Here is a 15383-nt window from a genome sequence, read left to right as displayed (position 1 = left end):
ATCTTACTAATGAATGCATTTGGAGTTTCGGCAGCATCACTATGCATTTGTGAGCCTGGAGGAGAATTTCTGCCCCCTTCTTCCTGCCACGACCACTTTGGCAGTGTGGCTTCACATTTTCTGTGCTGCTTCGACACAAGAGGCATCTTCTACATTGCAAACACATCAATACTGGCACACCTTCTCTTTGCTTCTGAGGTGCCCCTCATGGCATCATCATCATCATCATGAGAAATCAGTAAAAGGAATGGATATATATATATATATATATATATATATATATATATATCAAACAAATTGTTGAAATTTACTCAGACCTGCCTGTAGGTACATAATCCAGTAAACAGGCATGAGACAGAAGGAGACGGGTAGAGGGGAAAGTAATGTTTCTCAGATAGGAGGATGAAGGGAAATAAAAAAGGGTGACTGTGTGGAAAACCAAGAGAATAAATGATGAATCAGTATTAGACAGATAGAAAGAAAGCCCTACCCAAGATAGGTTTATAGGGTAGAATTCCCACAATTTCTCCACTCCCTGTTATATCAACGTAGGATCAGCGGAGATTAGCTATATGGAACTTGGGATAAACAGGAGGGGCTGATCATCATCCCTTTGATGCAGTAGAGGTTGTTGTCACTGATTTCAGTGGATCTGTGAATCCATTCTCAGTTTCCATCAGCACCAGCCAGAATTCTAAAGGAGCTCTCCAAGGTGCTGAGCCTGTTTGGGGGATGGAGTTCTGAAACTTGAAACTGAGTCACAGCTTCACTGAAATCAGAGCCACTAGGCTCTATTGCTTTGGCAGTCTTCTTGTGAGCTTGCAGCATTGCCTGGCTGGTTGGAATGAGAAACAGAATGCTAGATGGGCCCAGGGAAACTCATTCATCAGAATTCTGCAGGTAGAATCTTTAGACATTATCATGAATCTTTAGACATTGGCAATGGGGCATCTATGTTACTTCCCCTTTTGAAAGAATCATAGAATCATAGAATAGTAGAGTTGGGAGGGGCCGACAAGGCCATCGAGTCCAACTCCCCCCCCCTCCGCACAATGTAGGAATCCACCCTGAAGCATCCTTGACAGACGGTTGTCCAGCTGCCTCTTGAAGGCCTCTAGTGTGGGAGAGCCCACAACCTCCCTAGGTAATTGGTTCCATTGCCGTACTGCTCTAACAGCCAGACAGAGGAAGCAAACGACGTGCGCATGGCCCATTCAGTGGGCCATTTTGATCCCGCTGCTTTTCCTGCACACAGCAGGTGATCGGGGCAACTTTCATCTTTGAAAATAATTCAGACTTACTGAAATGTTCTCTTGTCAAGTGAAGAAGGCTAGAAGGGGCAGGTGGTGTGTGGGAGGCAGTCAACGTCATAAGAGGGACCTGCAACAATCCATTAGGGCCAGTAACGAGCATGCAATGAAATGCTTGTCTGATGGCACTCAAAGAGATCCACAGTCAGACACAACTGAAGAGAATGGTGCTATTCAGAAGAAACCTTAAACCATTTAGAAAATAATTTTTTTAAAAAACGGGGAGGGCAAGGGGAGGAACAAGCCCAATAAATAATGGGCAGGAGGAGGAGGAGGAGAGGAACAGGGCTCTAACCCTTCCCCCTCTTTTAATTTGTTATCTGTATCTGCGCAATTAAAAAGGGGCGACAGAAAGGGCAGACAGAGGGAGGTCAGAGGGAGGAGAGGTGGTTTGGGTGCCCGGTGTTGCTCTCCTCGTCCTCTTGGCTGCCTTGTTCCTGCTCCCTTGTTCTTTCCCCCCTCAGCGCCACGGGAAAGGAAGGAATACAAGTGTGGGATCCAGGCAGCTTGTGGCGCTAAAGACAGGGGCTATGGGAGGCATCTTGCTCTAGCCAGCAATGAGCTTTGAGATTTCTGTCAGAAGGAGTCTAGTCCTTCAGTGATTTCAGCAGCATGGTCTCATGCCTCTGGGAGGCGGGGGATGTGGGGGGATTGGAAACTCTGGTTGGCCAAACCTGAGGGTTCTTCCACAGCTGAGGGAAAGGCAAGGATATCCCAACTTTGATGAATTAGACACTGCTCAGAGGCACTGGAAATGGTGCTCCTTGCTATGGCAGAAAGGCTGAGCTGGCTTTTTATCCTGTATAACAAAAGTGGGTGCTTGGTAGGGATGTGCACTACTTAGGATCCGGATCTGAATTCCAAGCTGAAGCAGTGTGATCGGGACCAAATCGGTCTGGATCTGAAGCTGGTCAGGATCGGTCCGAAGTGGATCAACCTGAATCATTTCAGATCTCTTTGGAATAAGCTGGACGGAAGGCCTCATACCTGGCCTTCCTGGGCACCTGCTGAGCAGTCCCCCTGAACTCACACCCCCTCCGGATGCACCCAAGCCACGCAAGTCACCTACACCTTACCTGGAGCTGCTGTGAGCACCCGCAGCCATCCACCTCGTCAAGGGGGCTGGCTTTTAAAAATAAAATAGAATGGTGACTTTTCTATTTCTGTAAAACAAAGTCTGTGCCAATGGTGGTTTTAAAGCAGCCATTTATGCAAGATTACACTCCAAAGCGAGTTGCACAGCCATAGTGCTTGAGGATGGTGGCTGTATTTGCCAGAAACAAAAGTTTTACTTCATTCTTGTTACTATTTCTTTCTCTTTTTTTTTTTTTTAACAAAATATGACCTGACATGAGAATGACAGTCTTAATCACACATATCAGGGCTGGAGTTCAATGATAGGAACACAGTGCAAGTAGCTGACCAACGACGGAAGAATGGCTTCTCAAGGTGTTGGAGTTGGCAGAGATGGCGAAACTAACGGCGTTAATAAGAGAGAAATCAACAACTTCATTTGCAATGGACTGGAATTTTTATATATATATATATATATATATATATATATATATATATATATATATATATAAAAGAATTGCAAAAGAATGATTTGTTTGTGTGTGGATTCTATATATGATTTATGATTTTTTAAAAATGTAATTCTGAGCTGATTGATAGTCTATGTCTGACATGAGGATTGCTTCAAATGGAGTATAGCCTTATGTATATGTGTTTTTTCTAGAGATACTGTATGTGATTTTATGTACTTTGTACTGTTTCTCCTTTTCCCTTTTCCTCATGTGTTTTGCTTTTGTAGAAAATAATAAAAGTATTGAAATACCTGGAACACAGTGCAAATAGCTGACCAGTAACTTACCAAATATCACTCTTGCTATCCAGCACGTTCGTAGTTTGCTCAGTTTTACACCCCCACCCCACCCCACACCTTTGCCTTTGGGGAATGCAGCTGAGCAAGTCTATTAAAAAGTGAATTGCTTGATCTAGTCTTATGTGGTGTCTCCCAACCCCATTCCTGTGCTTTTCTCCCACCTTTGCTGAAGCTGAGGATGAAGATGCCTGGTTCTTTGGCTGTGGCTCAAAATGGAGTCAGTACTGTTCATTGAAAGAGAGCTACTTTAGAACAACTTGTACTTTTCCTTTGCTGTAAGTCAGGAGAATTGGAATGATTGTGTTCCCTTTTTGTCTTCAGCAGTTGCCAATATATGCAGAAGCAAAGTCCTTTTGACCCCTAGCATATATTCTGAATCATGCCGAGATGTAGCCCCCACCGGTGTGCAGGCGTCACCCGTGTGGTCATTGACCTTCACATACGTAGGGATGGGCAGCTGCCATCTCCCTGGGGCTTAGTTGTCAGCGTGTCCATCCTCAGTATACCCAAATCCCCACTTTAGAGTGAGCTGCAAGCTGACCCTGAGGAGCAGCAAAATCCCATCAGGGAGAAAAGAGGTGAGTCCACCATGGACAGAAGGGTTAGGCGAGTCGGTTGTGAAAGTGAACTCTGAACATGCCAGACAACCAAAATGACGAGATCAGAAGACACAGTGTCTCTAAACGTGTGTGAGAACGTGTGTGTGGGTGTGGGTGTTTTTTGGGAATAGGCAGGTGCGTTATCACAAAAGTGTCAAAGAGGAACTCTGAGTTCTAGCCCTGTGCGGTGGACGTATTTATAAATGAGTAGCAAAATGCTGGGAATCCACAGCCATAACAGTTTTCTTCCTACATGTTAGGGCAAATGTGTTTGACTGATAGAAGTGGGATATGGGATATAAGCTGCAATCCTATGTTGGTTTACCCCGGAGTAAGCCCCATGGAATTCTGTGGGACTTACTTCTATGTAGACATGCAAACGATTGTACTAGAGGAACTTAAAGCTAGGACCCAGGTTCTCTTCAATAAGAAGAGCTGATCAAAGCCGCAGCCCGGATTACTGATTGAGGACAGCATATTTGCTGAAAGGGTCCAAGCTGAGTAACCTGAGTTGCCCTACGCGAGTTGTTGATTAGGGTAGTGTTTGATATGGGCTGGTTGAAAATGCCAAGTAGTGGGATCAATTCCCATTGCTCTAAGATATGTTGGTTGCTGGGGAACACAAATTGGAGGCTGCCATTACACTCAGGTCCTACCTGCGGGCTTCCCAGAGGCAGCTGTTGGTTGGCCACTGTGTGAACAGTATGGTGGACTACATGGACCCTTGGTCTGACCCAGCAGGGCTCTTCTCATGTTCTGAACAACAATGGCCCTATTTAGAAGACACCTTAAACCCCTCCTGTGGAATTCCCTTGCTCTGGAGGTCGCAGGCACCAACTTTGTATTCCTTCTGATGCTTCCTGAAAACATCATTGTTCCAGGAGGTCTTCCGTTTTTTATTTATTTATTGCATTTCTATACCACCCAATAGCCAAAGCTCTCTGGGCAGTTCACAAAAATTAAAACCATTCAAAGTATAAAACAACTGTATAAAACCATAATATAATGACCAGCCACGGTCTATTTTGCACTTTTTTCTTTTAAAAACCCATTTTAATGTGGTTTTATTCTATTTTATTTGTCCACTGCTCCAAAATTTTGAACAGGGAGTGGTGTATAAATATTGTTAATAAATAAATAATAATCATTGTGTACTTTTTAATTCTTTGTACTAATGCATGAAATTCCCCTTGTTTCAGACATCTCTCCCTCCCTCCCCACCCTCTCTGTGGCCATAGCTAGACCTAAGGTTTATCCCTGGATCGTCCAGGGGTCAAACCTGTTCATCTAGGTGACACACGGGGGATCCAGTACTCAGGCGGGGCGCGAACCCTGGATGATCCCAGGATAAACCTTAGGTCTAGCTGCGGCCTGTGTCAGTCATTGGGTCAGCTCTGCGAAGACACGCTTCTACCAGAGTTTAAAAGACCCTTAATGGGTATATCCGCAAAAATGTGTACACTCATAAATGCGTCTGGAGAGAGTATTTGGTAACAATAGGCAAAAAAGTTCAATTAAAAACCATACTGCTAAAATAGTGCTGATGGAATTGCTAAGCTAGCCCAATAAATCATTGTGCATTATTCAAAGTCCTGGGAAATTGAAAGGCCTTTGCCTGGTGGCAGAATGGCAACAAAGCCAGTGCCAGGTGAGCTTCTCTGGAAAATAAGCCATGTAAAGAAAGATGCCACATAAAATGTGAGTGAACAGAGAGTGGCAGTTTTGGAGTAAATGCCTAGTGTGGACACATCCTTGCCTCCTCTAGTATGGTTTTATTGTGGGTTTTCCATAATATATTCCTGATCCATTCTACCAATGCTGACCTTTCTTCACCTTTCCCCTTCTCTATAACAGATCTTAAGGGATCAGTTCTACAAAGTTGTGACAGTGCTTTTGTGTTAGTACAACTTCCTGTTGCTGGCCCCTTGCATAGCTTCCTACCCTGCCAAGTTGTCCTCAACTCCTACAAAGTGGAAGCCTAACTAGTCATTGCCCTCCACAGATACACACACCCATTATAGGTAAATAGGTGTTGTTGTTTTTCTTGTAAGACTTGCAAGCAAGGTTCTCTAGTAACTGCCTTCCTCCTTCTGAGTGAGCTGCAAAAAGACAGCAGAGAGGCCAACTCTGCACCAGGCAGAGTTTGTAACCACTCAGGCCTTTGCTAGATCAGGCTGTATCCTGGGCTGATACCTGGGATCATCCCTGTGTGTCCAGATGACGCACAGGGCATCCCGGGATCAGGGAGGGATCATCCCTCCCTGGCCCCGGGATACAGCCCTACCCTTTGGCCCCAGTTTTTCCCGCGTTCTTGGGCTGAGCCCGAGATCTCGAGCATGTGGCTTGTTTCTGCGGCTTTACCCAGCTCCGCGCAATTACTCACGTGGAGCCGTGAGCTGTGCACAGGGTGCAGCGCTTCTCAGGAGCACTGCGCCCATCGGGGTTAGGGTGCGGGGAGCGGTGAAATCATTTTTTTTTTAAAAAAAACACTCACTGGTTGTCGCTGGAGCACTCCTGCCTCTTAAAAAAAATTTTTTTAATGGTGGGCGCGACGCCCCTCTTCTTGAGGTCGTTGCTCCTTGCGTTTAAATGAGGGTGAGATCTCACGTTATTTACAATGTGAGGTCTTCCCTCCTCTCCCCCGGATTTTCAGGTAGGTCTAGCAAAGGCCTCAGAAGAGAGTTGCTTGGGGAAAGGCCAAAAAGACTGCAGAAGAACCAAATATAGGAACCACAATTTCTAGCACTGTTTTTAAGTTATTATTCTTTCAAATTTCTTGGAGAAATACAGCTTATGCCCCAGTGTACATGAGAAACCATATCTACTGGATTTAAGGTGTTTTTTTTTTAAGGGAGTGGCAAAGAGCAGCAGGTATCTGCCCTTGCAATAGGATACAACCCACTTTTTGAGCTTATATGCAGCTAGGGTATCACTTTGATGCTGATGACCCTTCCTGGCCTATGGTTGCAATAACAGTGGGCTGTGGAGCCTACTATATCAGGGTGGGAGTCTAAAAGAAAGCTGGAACAAGGAAGTGTTGAAATACCAGGTTCCGGAGTGGTGAGTGATCAGAGTTGTATGTTTGCAGAAGGAATCCAAGGTTGGTAAACAGAGCTGTCGTCTTTGAACTGTTGAGCAGAGCAAAGTTGTATTTTGACAGGTAGAGCACCTGGTTTGCATGGTTTTCCACGTAGGGCTGGAAAAACTCCTGTCTGAAACCCTGGAGTACTGCTGTTAATCAGCGTTGAAAAAGTTGAGCTAGATGGATCCATAGCCTGACCTTTTCTTTGGGAAAAGCAACGAAGAGCCAAACTGGGTATGATATTACATATTTGAGTACACTGAATGTGTGATTTTAAAGCTTTCAAAATAATAGCTGTGCTGCGAAGAACAGGACCACAGTGTGCAAGGACATTGGTCCCATGTACAACACATTACAGTAATCAATGTTAGATAGTACCAGAGCATGTATTATTGTGTCCAGCTTGTGTCTAGCGCATCAAATAAAGCAGATGAAAATAGTTGTTGCAGAGGCTACCTGGGTCTCCAATGAAAACAAGATGAGCCCTGATGGATCAGACCAAGGGTCCATCTAGCCAGCTTTCTGTTCACACAATGGCCAACCAGCTGTCGATCAGAGACCCACAAGAAGGACATGGTGCGTGCAACAGCTCTCTCCCACCCATGTTCCTCAACAACTGTATAAAGGTTTAGTGCCCATATACAATAGAATATCCTATATCTAATATCTAAGAGTACACACAGGCTTTAAACGTGACCCTTTGGGAGTGCAACTCTATCTAGAACAGGTTGAACACCGTCTCTCTGTCCAGATGAACTACCCACTGAACCGCATTATATCAGGATAGTTGACTTGTTGGGCAGAATCTCTGTCGTATCAAAATACGTATCTTGTCAGGCAGCCATCTTTTTTCTCATACTGTGACACTGTCAGTGAAGGCCACATTTCCAACATGCATGGCTCCAGTTGTATTTTCTAGCTGCTTCCAATAGCTATTACTTGTAGAAAAACAAAGTGAGAAAAAGAAAGTTTTGACTTTAAAATGCAACCCCTGGAACACCTTGTAAAACTGTAAATATGTTCTGTCCACCCCAAGAAGTTTGTGTTGATGAAAAAGACAAGCATGGCCACAGGTTTTCTGCCCCTCATTAAAGGAAAAAGAAATATTTTATTATACACACACACACACACACGTGTGTGTGTGTGTGTGTGTGTGTGTGTGTAACACGCGTGTTGGGAACAAAGGGACTGTTAGGTGAGGAGCAATTAAGACATAACAAACTACAATCTGAAAGCAGAGATAGCATATGCAAATCATTCTCTTGGTAATAACAAGTTGGAGACAAAAGTCTCAATGGACAGTGTAGAGCGACGGATATGTTAATACAAAGCCCACATTTGTGAGCTCTACCATTAGTCTTTAAACTAGTGCCACAAAAATAGCTTCTTTTTCTTGTAACATGCTGACATGCCTTCCCTTCTTAACTTTTGCTTTCAGGTTGTTACTTTGGGGCAGGCATCATTAAAGAAAATACACTGTGTCTTCTGTAACAACTCTTGTTTCTTTCAACCACAGCTACTATGCCTGGTATCTTCTCTTCATTTATGTGTCCCCTCTTCCTCCTCCTCTGCCTATTGGCCTCAAGTTTTGCCTCTGAAGATGACACTGTGGTGGTGACCAGCAGTGGCCCGGTTAAAGGCAAGCAAGTCCCGGCTGGCTCTTGCTCTGTGACGGCATATCTGGGCATCCCCTATGCTGAGCCCCCTGTGGGGAAACTGCGTTTCCAGAAGCCCCGCCCACATCAGTCATGGAGCCATGTCTTGGAGGCCACCACCTATGGCAACTCTTGTCCCCAAGAAGATTCTAGCTACCCAGATGCTGCGATATTGGCTGCCAACACCCCACTTTCTGAGGACTGTCTCTTTCTCAACATCTGGGTGCCCCATCCACGGCCCTCAATGCCAGTTCCTGTCCTGGTTTGGATCTATGGTGGTGGTTTTATCACTGGCACAGCCTCACTAGATATCTACAATGGAGCATTCTTAGCTGCTACAGAGAATGTCATTGTGGCCTCCATGAACTACCGCTTGGGGGTTCTGGGTTTTCTGTACTTTCCACCAGATGCTCCAGGAAATGTTGGCTTGTGGGACCAATGGCTGGCTCTGAAGTGGGTCAAGGAGAACGCAGCGGTCTTTGGCGGTGATCCAGCTCTGTTGACTCTCTTTGGCCACAGTGCTGGAGGAGCCTCAGTAGGTTTCCATCTGCTGTCACCAGCAAGCCAACCCCTTTTTGCCCATGCTGTGCTCCAGAGTGGAGCTCCCAATGCCCCCTGGGCTTGGAAAGATCCTGAAGATGCCAAGTCGAATGCCTTAATTATAGGCACCAAGTTGGGATGTACTGAACAAAATCACAGTGCTTTGGTGAGCTGCCTACAGGGGAACACTATTGGGCACAAGGAGTTGTCCGTTCTGAATTATCTCTCCTCAGTGACAACGGATGAGGACTTCCTCCTCAATGAACCACGGAAGCTTCTGGAGAGTGGAGCTGTTCAAGCTAAACCAGTTCTCACTGGCGTCACCCTTGATGAAGGATCTGTCTTTGTGTTAATTGTGTTTCCTAATATCAAGTCAAATGATGGGAAACTAACCTGGGAACAGCTTGTTCAAGGGTTTACTTCAACAACGCATGATGAAGATGTCGTGAAGACTATAGCACTGAGATACAGCGATAGTGGCCATGAGCCAGAATGGTACCATTGGATCTTGGCTCAATATTTTAGAGATTGCTTGTTTGTGTGTCCAGTGACTGAAATTGCTTCCAAGATGGCAGAAGCTGGGAATCCTGTGTATGTTTATTCCTTCAAGGGCCACATATTTGGCGCTGAGTGGCCTGAGTGGATAGGGACACCCCATGGAGCTGAGGTGCCTTACTTGTTTGGAACCCTGGCAACCTTGTTGGGAACAAACCAATCAGAGGTTGATATTGCACTGAGTCGCAAAATGATGGGATATTGGGCAGAGTTTGCCAGAACTGGGTAAGGGATGAACTTGTTCTCTTCCAGGTGGCACTCATAGTTGAATCCTAAGCAGGTGCTTCTAGTGGGAGTTCCAGTTCAAAGTAAGATTTGAGTTTGAAGACAGAATCCTGGACAGACCCAAGCGTAGTTCAGACTGGAGACTCACACCGAACCAGATTCAAATCTTGCTTCAGTAACAGTGAACCCTAGACTGTGGTGAAAAATGGCTTAAGACATCATGCTGCCAGTGGCAAAGCAGTAAATGGCACTGTGACATTGAGATATTGTTCAGTGTCTTTCCCCCCTGAGATGTATGCACTACTTGGCTGGGGGAAGGTCATTCTCAGTGGGTTCCTGATATTTCTAAATGTTTAGAGGTGCCTTGTGTTTCCATTCTTGGCATTTTATTGAAGAACTAATTGAACTTATAGTAGGTAAGTTTTGTATTTTGTTTTTGTGCCTTTGGAGAGGATGGTGGAATCTGCTGAACTCCCATCTGAAGACAGCTGCTATTTGCCTGCCATATTTGGTTTCCTGGTTGAGCTGGTGGCCTGGACTCAGTGAGAGTTGTGCAGTTGCCTGATTTACGTAAAAGACACTTTACACAAATGTAATCTTTCATAAATGGCTGTTTCAAGGATGTCATTTGCCTAAAACATCATTTACGTAAAGCAATGAGCTGCCATTTTTAGGCAACATGGTGGTTCGCTGAGGAATTGGGCAGCCAGTCGCCCTCCCCAGACACCTGAGGACCATCTGCTGTCTCAACTAGGGAGCCGAACATGGGCAGGTAAGTGGCAGGGGTCCTGCGAGTGGTGCATGGGGCGTGTGCGGGGTGGTGTGCCCATCTTTGCTTTCCTTCTTGTCTTTGTAGTACTTTTGTAATGGACACTCTTTCTTAATTTAGAGATTGGTTAGTGAATTCAGATGAAACCCAAGGGAAAGTGTTGTCTTTTTCCCCATCCCATAAAACCAGGGTTACCTGGGTGATGTGGTTCTGAATGAGGGAAGGTGGGAGGGAAGGACTCATTGTCCTTCTCCACCCAAGCGAAATAATAAACTCAAAATAATCACCAGCACACCATCTGAAGTGAAGGTGCATAGTCATAAAAGCCATGGCTGGCTGGGATATACTGAGAATTGTAGGACGTTTTTCTTTCTAAACATGCATAGGGTTGCACCTTAATTGAGTTTAAAATGTGAAACTCCTCACATGTGTTGAATCATAATACATATGCTATTGCTCTAGTATCAGGAATGTAGCAGATGTCAGTGTGGAAGGTATAACTGCCAGAAGGGGCGGAAGGCACGGGGGAGGCAGATGACATCATGTGAGGGACCTGAGCAAACTCCATGAGTGCCCAGTAATGAGCGTGCAATAAAACACTCATCGGATGGAGCTTTATACTTCTATTAATGCAGCACAAAGTAGCATTTGCTTTTTTGCAGCCACATCACACTTTTGGCACACTTTTTTTTAAAAAAAGAACTCAACTCTGAAAATGGTTTGGTTGGATTTGACGCTGAATGTGGTGACATTAATTCTACTTCATGTACAGCAGTGTATACTCTGTATAAACTAGTAGTATACTCTCTGGCTGTAATCCAACCAGGATTTCTTCATTTCATCCACAGGAATCCCACCGGTTCCAAACCAAAAGAGGAACAGTGGCCACTCTACAATTCTACTGAGCGGAAATTCTTCCACATCAGTGCAGAGGCACCACAGCTTAAGCAGTTATCACCCAACCCACAATGCGACTTCTTGGCAACACACCTGTTCAATGCTACACACACACGTGAGTTCAGATCCATGGAGTATGAGAGTATAAGTAGATTTTGCAGCTAATGGGATCCTGATCAGAACCTGCACCTCCATGACCGTAAAGACCCACACAATCCTCAGATGAGAAATAGAAATGGGTAGGAATGTAATCAACATCAACCATCTGCTGTGTGGACTTAGATCCACTTTCCTACAAATGGTACCTCCAGATGTTTCGGATGCTAACCCGGGATTCTTGACTATGGGGCTATTGCCCATTCTGACTGGGGTGATAGGAGTTGTAGTCAGTCCAAAAGGCTGGGGGGAGGGGCTATGGGTGGCAGAAGGCTGACCTAGAGAGTTCTTGATTTGTATTAATTGTGTGCTCAGAATTGTAGGTTCTCATGTGGAGAAAGAGAGATTGCTTTAGAACAAGGTCGTACAACTTCACTGATTACAGGGCATCCGATTTAGGTCTGGACCCATTGTACAGACCTAAATGCTTTAAGGCCTGTATGCTTTAAGGAAGATTCCTGCAATGAGCAGGGGGTTGGACTTGATGGCCTTGGAGGCCCCTTCCAACTTTCTATTCTATGATTCTATGATTCTACAGCCACATCCCCTTCTGTCTGGCTGCATCCAGCTGGTCCTGCATTCTCGATGAGTGCACCTGTGTGAATCATGAAGTTGCAAAAATGTTTTGGTCACATTAATGCAGTCCTCTGTGGATGCCTTTCCATTGAAAACAAAAGTTAGGAAACCTATGTGATCTTCTGTTTGAAGGATTATTTGGCCCTTTCTTGATGAGTTTTTTTTTCTTTGCAGAGAAATCCCAAGATCATTCTGCTCCACCCATTTTGGAGAAAGACCTGAAGAATGAGACAAGAATTTTAATAAGTGGAATGCAAAAGATTTCACATCAAACATCAAGTGCAAATGGAAGTCATAACTGATACATGCAAACACAGTGCCACTATTCACTGTGTGAGGAAATCCTGAAACATGGAACAAATTAAATGCTAGAATATATGACACTTTGAAAATGGTTTGAAAACTGTATATGGAGAGTGTCCTGGGCCCCAAGAGTTGTCACTACTGTTATAAAACATTTTAAAGCAGTACTGTAGTTCCCGTCTCATACAGACTTGTTCTGTTAGGTATTTGAGGCAGTAAGCTGGTGTGCACCAGTTATTAGACGTAGTGTTATGTATCTTCTTTATTTTTATTATTATTTTCCCCTTTCCCCTCTGCCCCATGTGTTTTGTAGCATATTTCCATGATGACTTTTCATACCTTGAATTTTGTATAGTCTCATACATGGAAAGACAGTGTTTTGCGCTATAGCACAAAACATGGGTGGGAGGGTGCTGTTGGTCCGTGGTCAACAGCTGGTTGGCCACTGTGTGAACAGAGTGCTAGACTAGAATCATAGAATAACAGAGTTGGAAGGGGCCTACAAGGCCATCGAGTCCAACCCCCTGCTCAATGCAGGAATTCACCCTAAAGCACCCCTGACAGATGCTTGTCCAGTTGCCTTTTGAATGTTTCTAGTGTGGGAGAGCCCACAACCCCCCTAGGTAACTGATTCCATTGTTGTACTGCTCTAACAGTCAGGAAGTTTTTCCTGATGTCCAGCTGGAATCTGGCTTCCTTTAACTTGAGCCCATTATTCCATGTCCTGCACACCGGCAGGATCGAGAAGAGATCCTGGCCCTCCTCTGTGTGACAACCTTTTAAGTATTTGAAGAGTGCTATCATGGCTATAGCTAGACCTAAGGTTTATCCCAGGATTGGCCTGGGGTCAAACCTGTTCATCTAAGTGCCACACAGGGCATCCAGCGCTCAGGCAGGGACGAACCCAGGATGATCCTGGGATAAACCTTAGGTCTAGCTATGGCCCATGTCTCTCCTCAATCTTCTCTTCTCCAGGCTAAACATGCCCAGTTCATTCAGTCTCTCTTCATAGGGCTTTGTTTCCAGACCCCTGATCATCATGGTTGCCCTCCTCTGAACACGCTCCAGCTTGTCTGCGTCCTTCTTGAATTGTGGAGCCCAGAACTGGACACAATACTCTAGATGAGGCCTAACCAGGGCCAAATAGAGAGGAACCAGTACCTCACATGATTTGGAAGCTATGCAGCCCAAAATAGCATTTGCCTTTCTTGCAGCCATATCACACTGTTGGCTCATATTCAGCTTGTGATCTACAACAATTCCAAGATCCTTCTCGTTTGTAGTATTGCTGAGCCAAGTATCCCCCATCTTGTAACTGTGCCTTTGGTTTCTATTTCCTAGATGTAGAACTTGGCATTTATCCCTATTAAATTTCATTCTGTTGTTTTCAGCCCAGCACTCCAGCCTATCAAGATCAGACCCTTGGTCTGCTGGGGGAAGGGTTAGGGTCAGGCCAGGCTGCAAGCACAATCAGCTGCTAGGAAGATCACAGAAAGATCTGAAAGCTGGAGGGGAGCAGCAGCAGTAGCAGTTTTGACCACTCTTGCCAAGCAACTCTGAAGGTGACCAAAATAACCTACTATGACTGCCAAGCAGCACAATGATGGGTTAAAATAACCAACGCTGCAGATTGGATTGTCAAAGTGATAATGCCAAAAAAAAAAAAAAAAGATGCAATGAGGTTGAGTGTATGAGGTTGAGTGAATGGGGTGTATTAAAGATAATCACACACAGCTATGGTTAGCTGCCTACAGGGGATAGAGATTGGGCAGAAGACAGTTTCTCTCTTGAGCATTATCTCCTCATTGACTACAGATGGGGAGATCCTCCCAGTAAGCCCCGAACATTTTTGGAGACTGAGGATCCACCAAGTAAAACCATCCTAGCTGGTGTCACAGCTGATGAAGGGTCTGCCTATACATTACTTATGTATCCTAGCATTAAAGAAGATGGTTTGATACTGAGCTCCTTCAAGAAGTGATGCTAAAACGGCCAGTATCATACCGCTCTTATACAAATCTATGGTGCGACCACGCTTAGAATACTGTGTACAGCTCTGGTCACCACACCTAAAAGAAGGATATGATAGAGCTGGAGAAAGTGCAGAAAAGGGCAACTAAAATGTTGAAGGGGCTGGAGCATCTCCCCTATGAGGGAAGGTTACATCAACTGGGATTCTTTCGCTTGGAAAAAAGGAGGCTAAGGGGAGACATGACAGAGGTGAACAAAATAGTGTGAAGAATGTGGATAGGGAGACGTTTTTCTCCCTCTCTCAAAATACTAGAACCAAGGGTCATCCCATGAAGCTGATTGGTGGGAGATCCAGGACAAATAAAACAAAGTTCTTCTTCACACAGCACATAGTTAAATTATGGAACCCACTACCACAAGATGTAGTGATGGCCACCAATTTGGATGGCTTTAAAAGGGGGTTGGATAAATCCCTGGAGAAGGCTATCAATTCCTGGAGGTGAAAGCTATCAATGGCTACTAGCCCTGATAACTTCATCCCGTGTACCCGTTTCTCTCTAATTATCCCCATAGCATAAAGCTGTTGTTGTTGTTAGATAAGTCACACCCAGGAGGTGGTGGTGCTCCTCAGATCCTTTGCATACTAGGAAAAGGGTTTAAGGGGGGAAATGTAAAAAAAAAATCATTAAAAATCAACAGATGACCCAATCCAATTCAAATGTGGTATGCTGAAAGCCGTCCTTAACATGTATTACTGTGCTGATTTTGATGTCTTTATCTTTAAAACTTATGCAGATGTAAGCATTTGTTTAATTTGCAGTTTAAAAATATCAAATCATCCTCCTGCTCCCCCAGTGGCC

At 44.8% G+C, this 15383-nt stretch overlaps 1 protein-coding gene across 2 annotated transcripts in view; it reads left to right on the top strand.

Annotated features, from left to right (window-relative positions):
* Nucleotides 1-3687: 3687 nt before the first annotated feature.
* The window catches only part of LOC134395924 (cholinesterase-like), a 31659-nt gene continuing 19963 nt past the window's right edge, over nucleotides 3688-15383 (top strand). Inside the window, exons 1-4 of one of the 2 annotated variants that reach the window (XM_063122186.1) lie at nucleotides 3688-3773; nucleotides 8393-9851; nucleotides 11469-11632; nucleotides 12424-12620. In XM_063122186.1, coding sequence (XP_062978256.1) covers nucleotides 8398-9851; nucleotides 11469-11632; nucleotides 12424-12551 — 1746 coding nt within the window. In that variant the 5' untranslated portion in view covers nucleotides 3688-3773; nucleotides 8393-8397 and the 3' untranslated portion in view covers nucleotides 12552-12620. Of the gene's footprint in view, nucleotides 3774-8392; nucleotides 9852-11468; nucleotides 11633-12423; nucleotides 12621-15383 lie in introns of those variants that run through there. The other variant, XM_063122188.1, reaches the window with a different exon arrangement.

The sequence above is a fragment of the Elgaria multicarinata genome, chromosome 3 (genome assembly GCF_023053635.1).
Source record: "Elgaria multicarinata webbii isolate HBS135686 ecotype San Diego chromosome 3, rElgMul1.1.pri, whole genome shotgun sequence".
NCBI lineage: Eukaryota > Metazoa > Chordata > Lepidosauria > Squamata > Anguidae > Elgaria > Elgaria multicarinata.
Note: the sequence above shows the minus strand (reverse complement) of the source record. Positions and strands in the feature narration are given on the sequence as shown.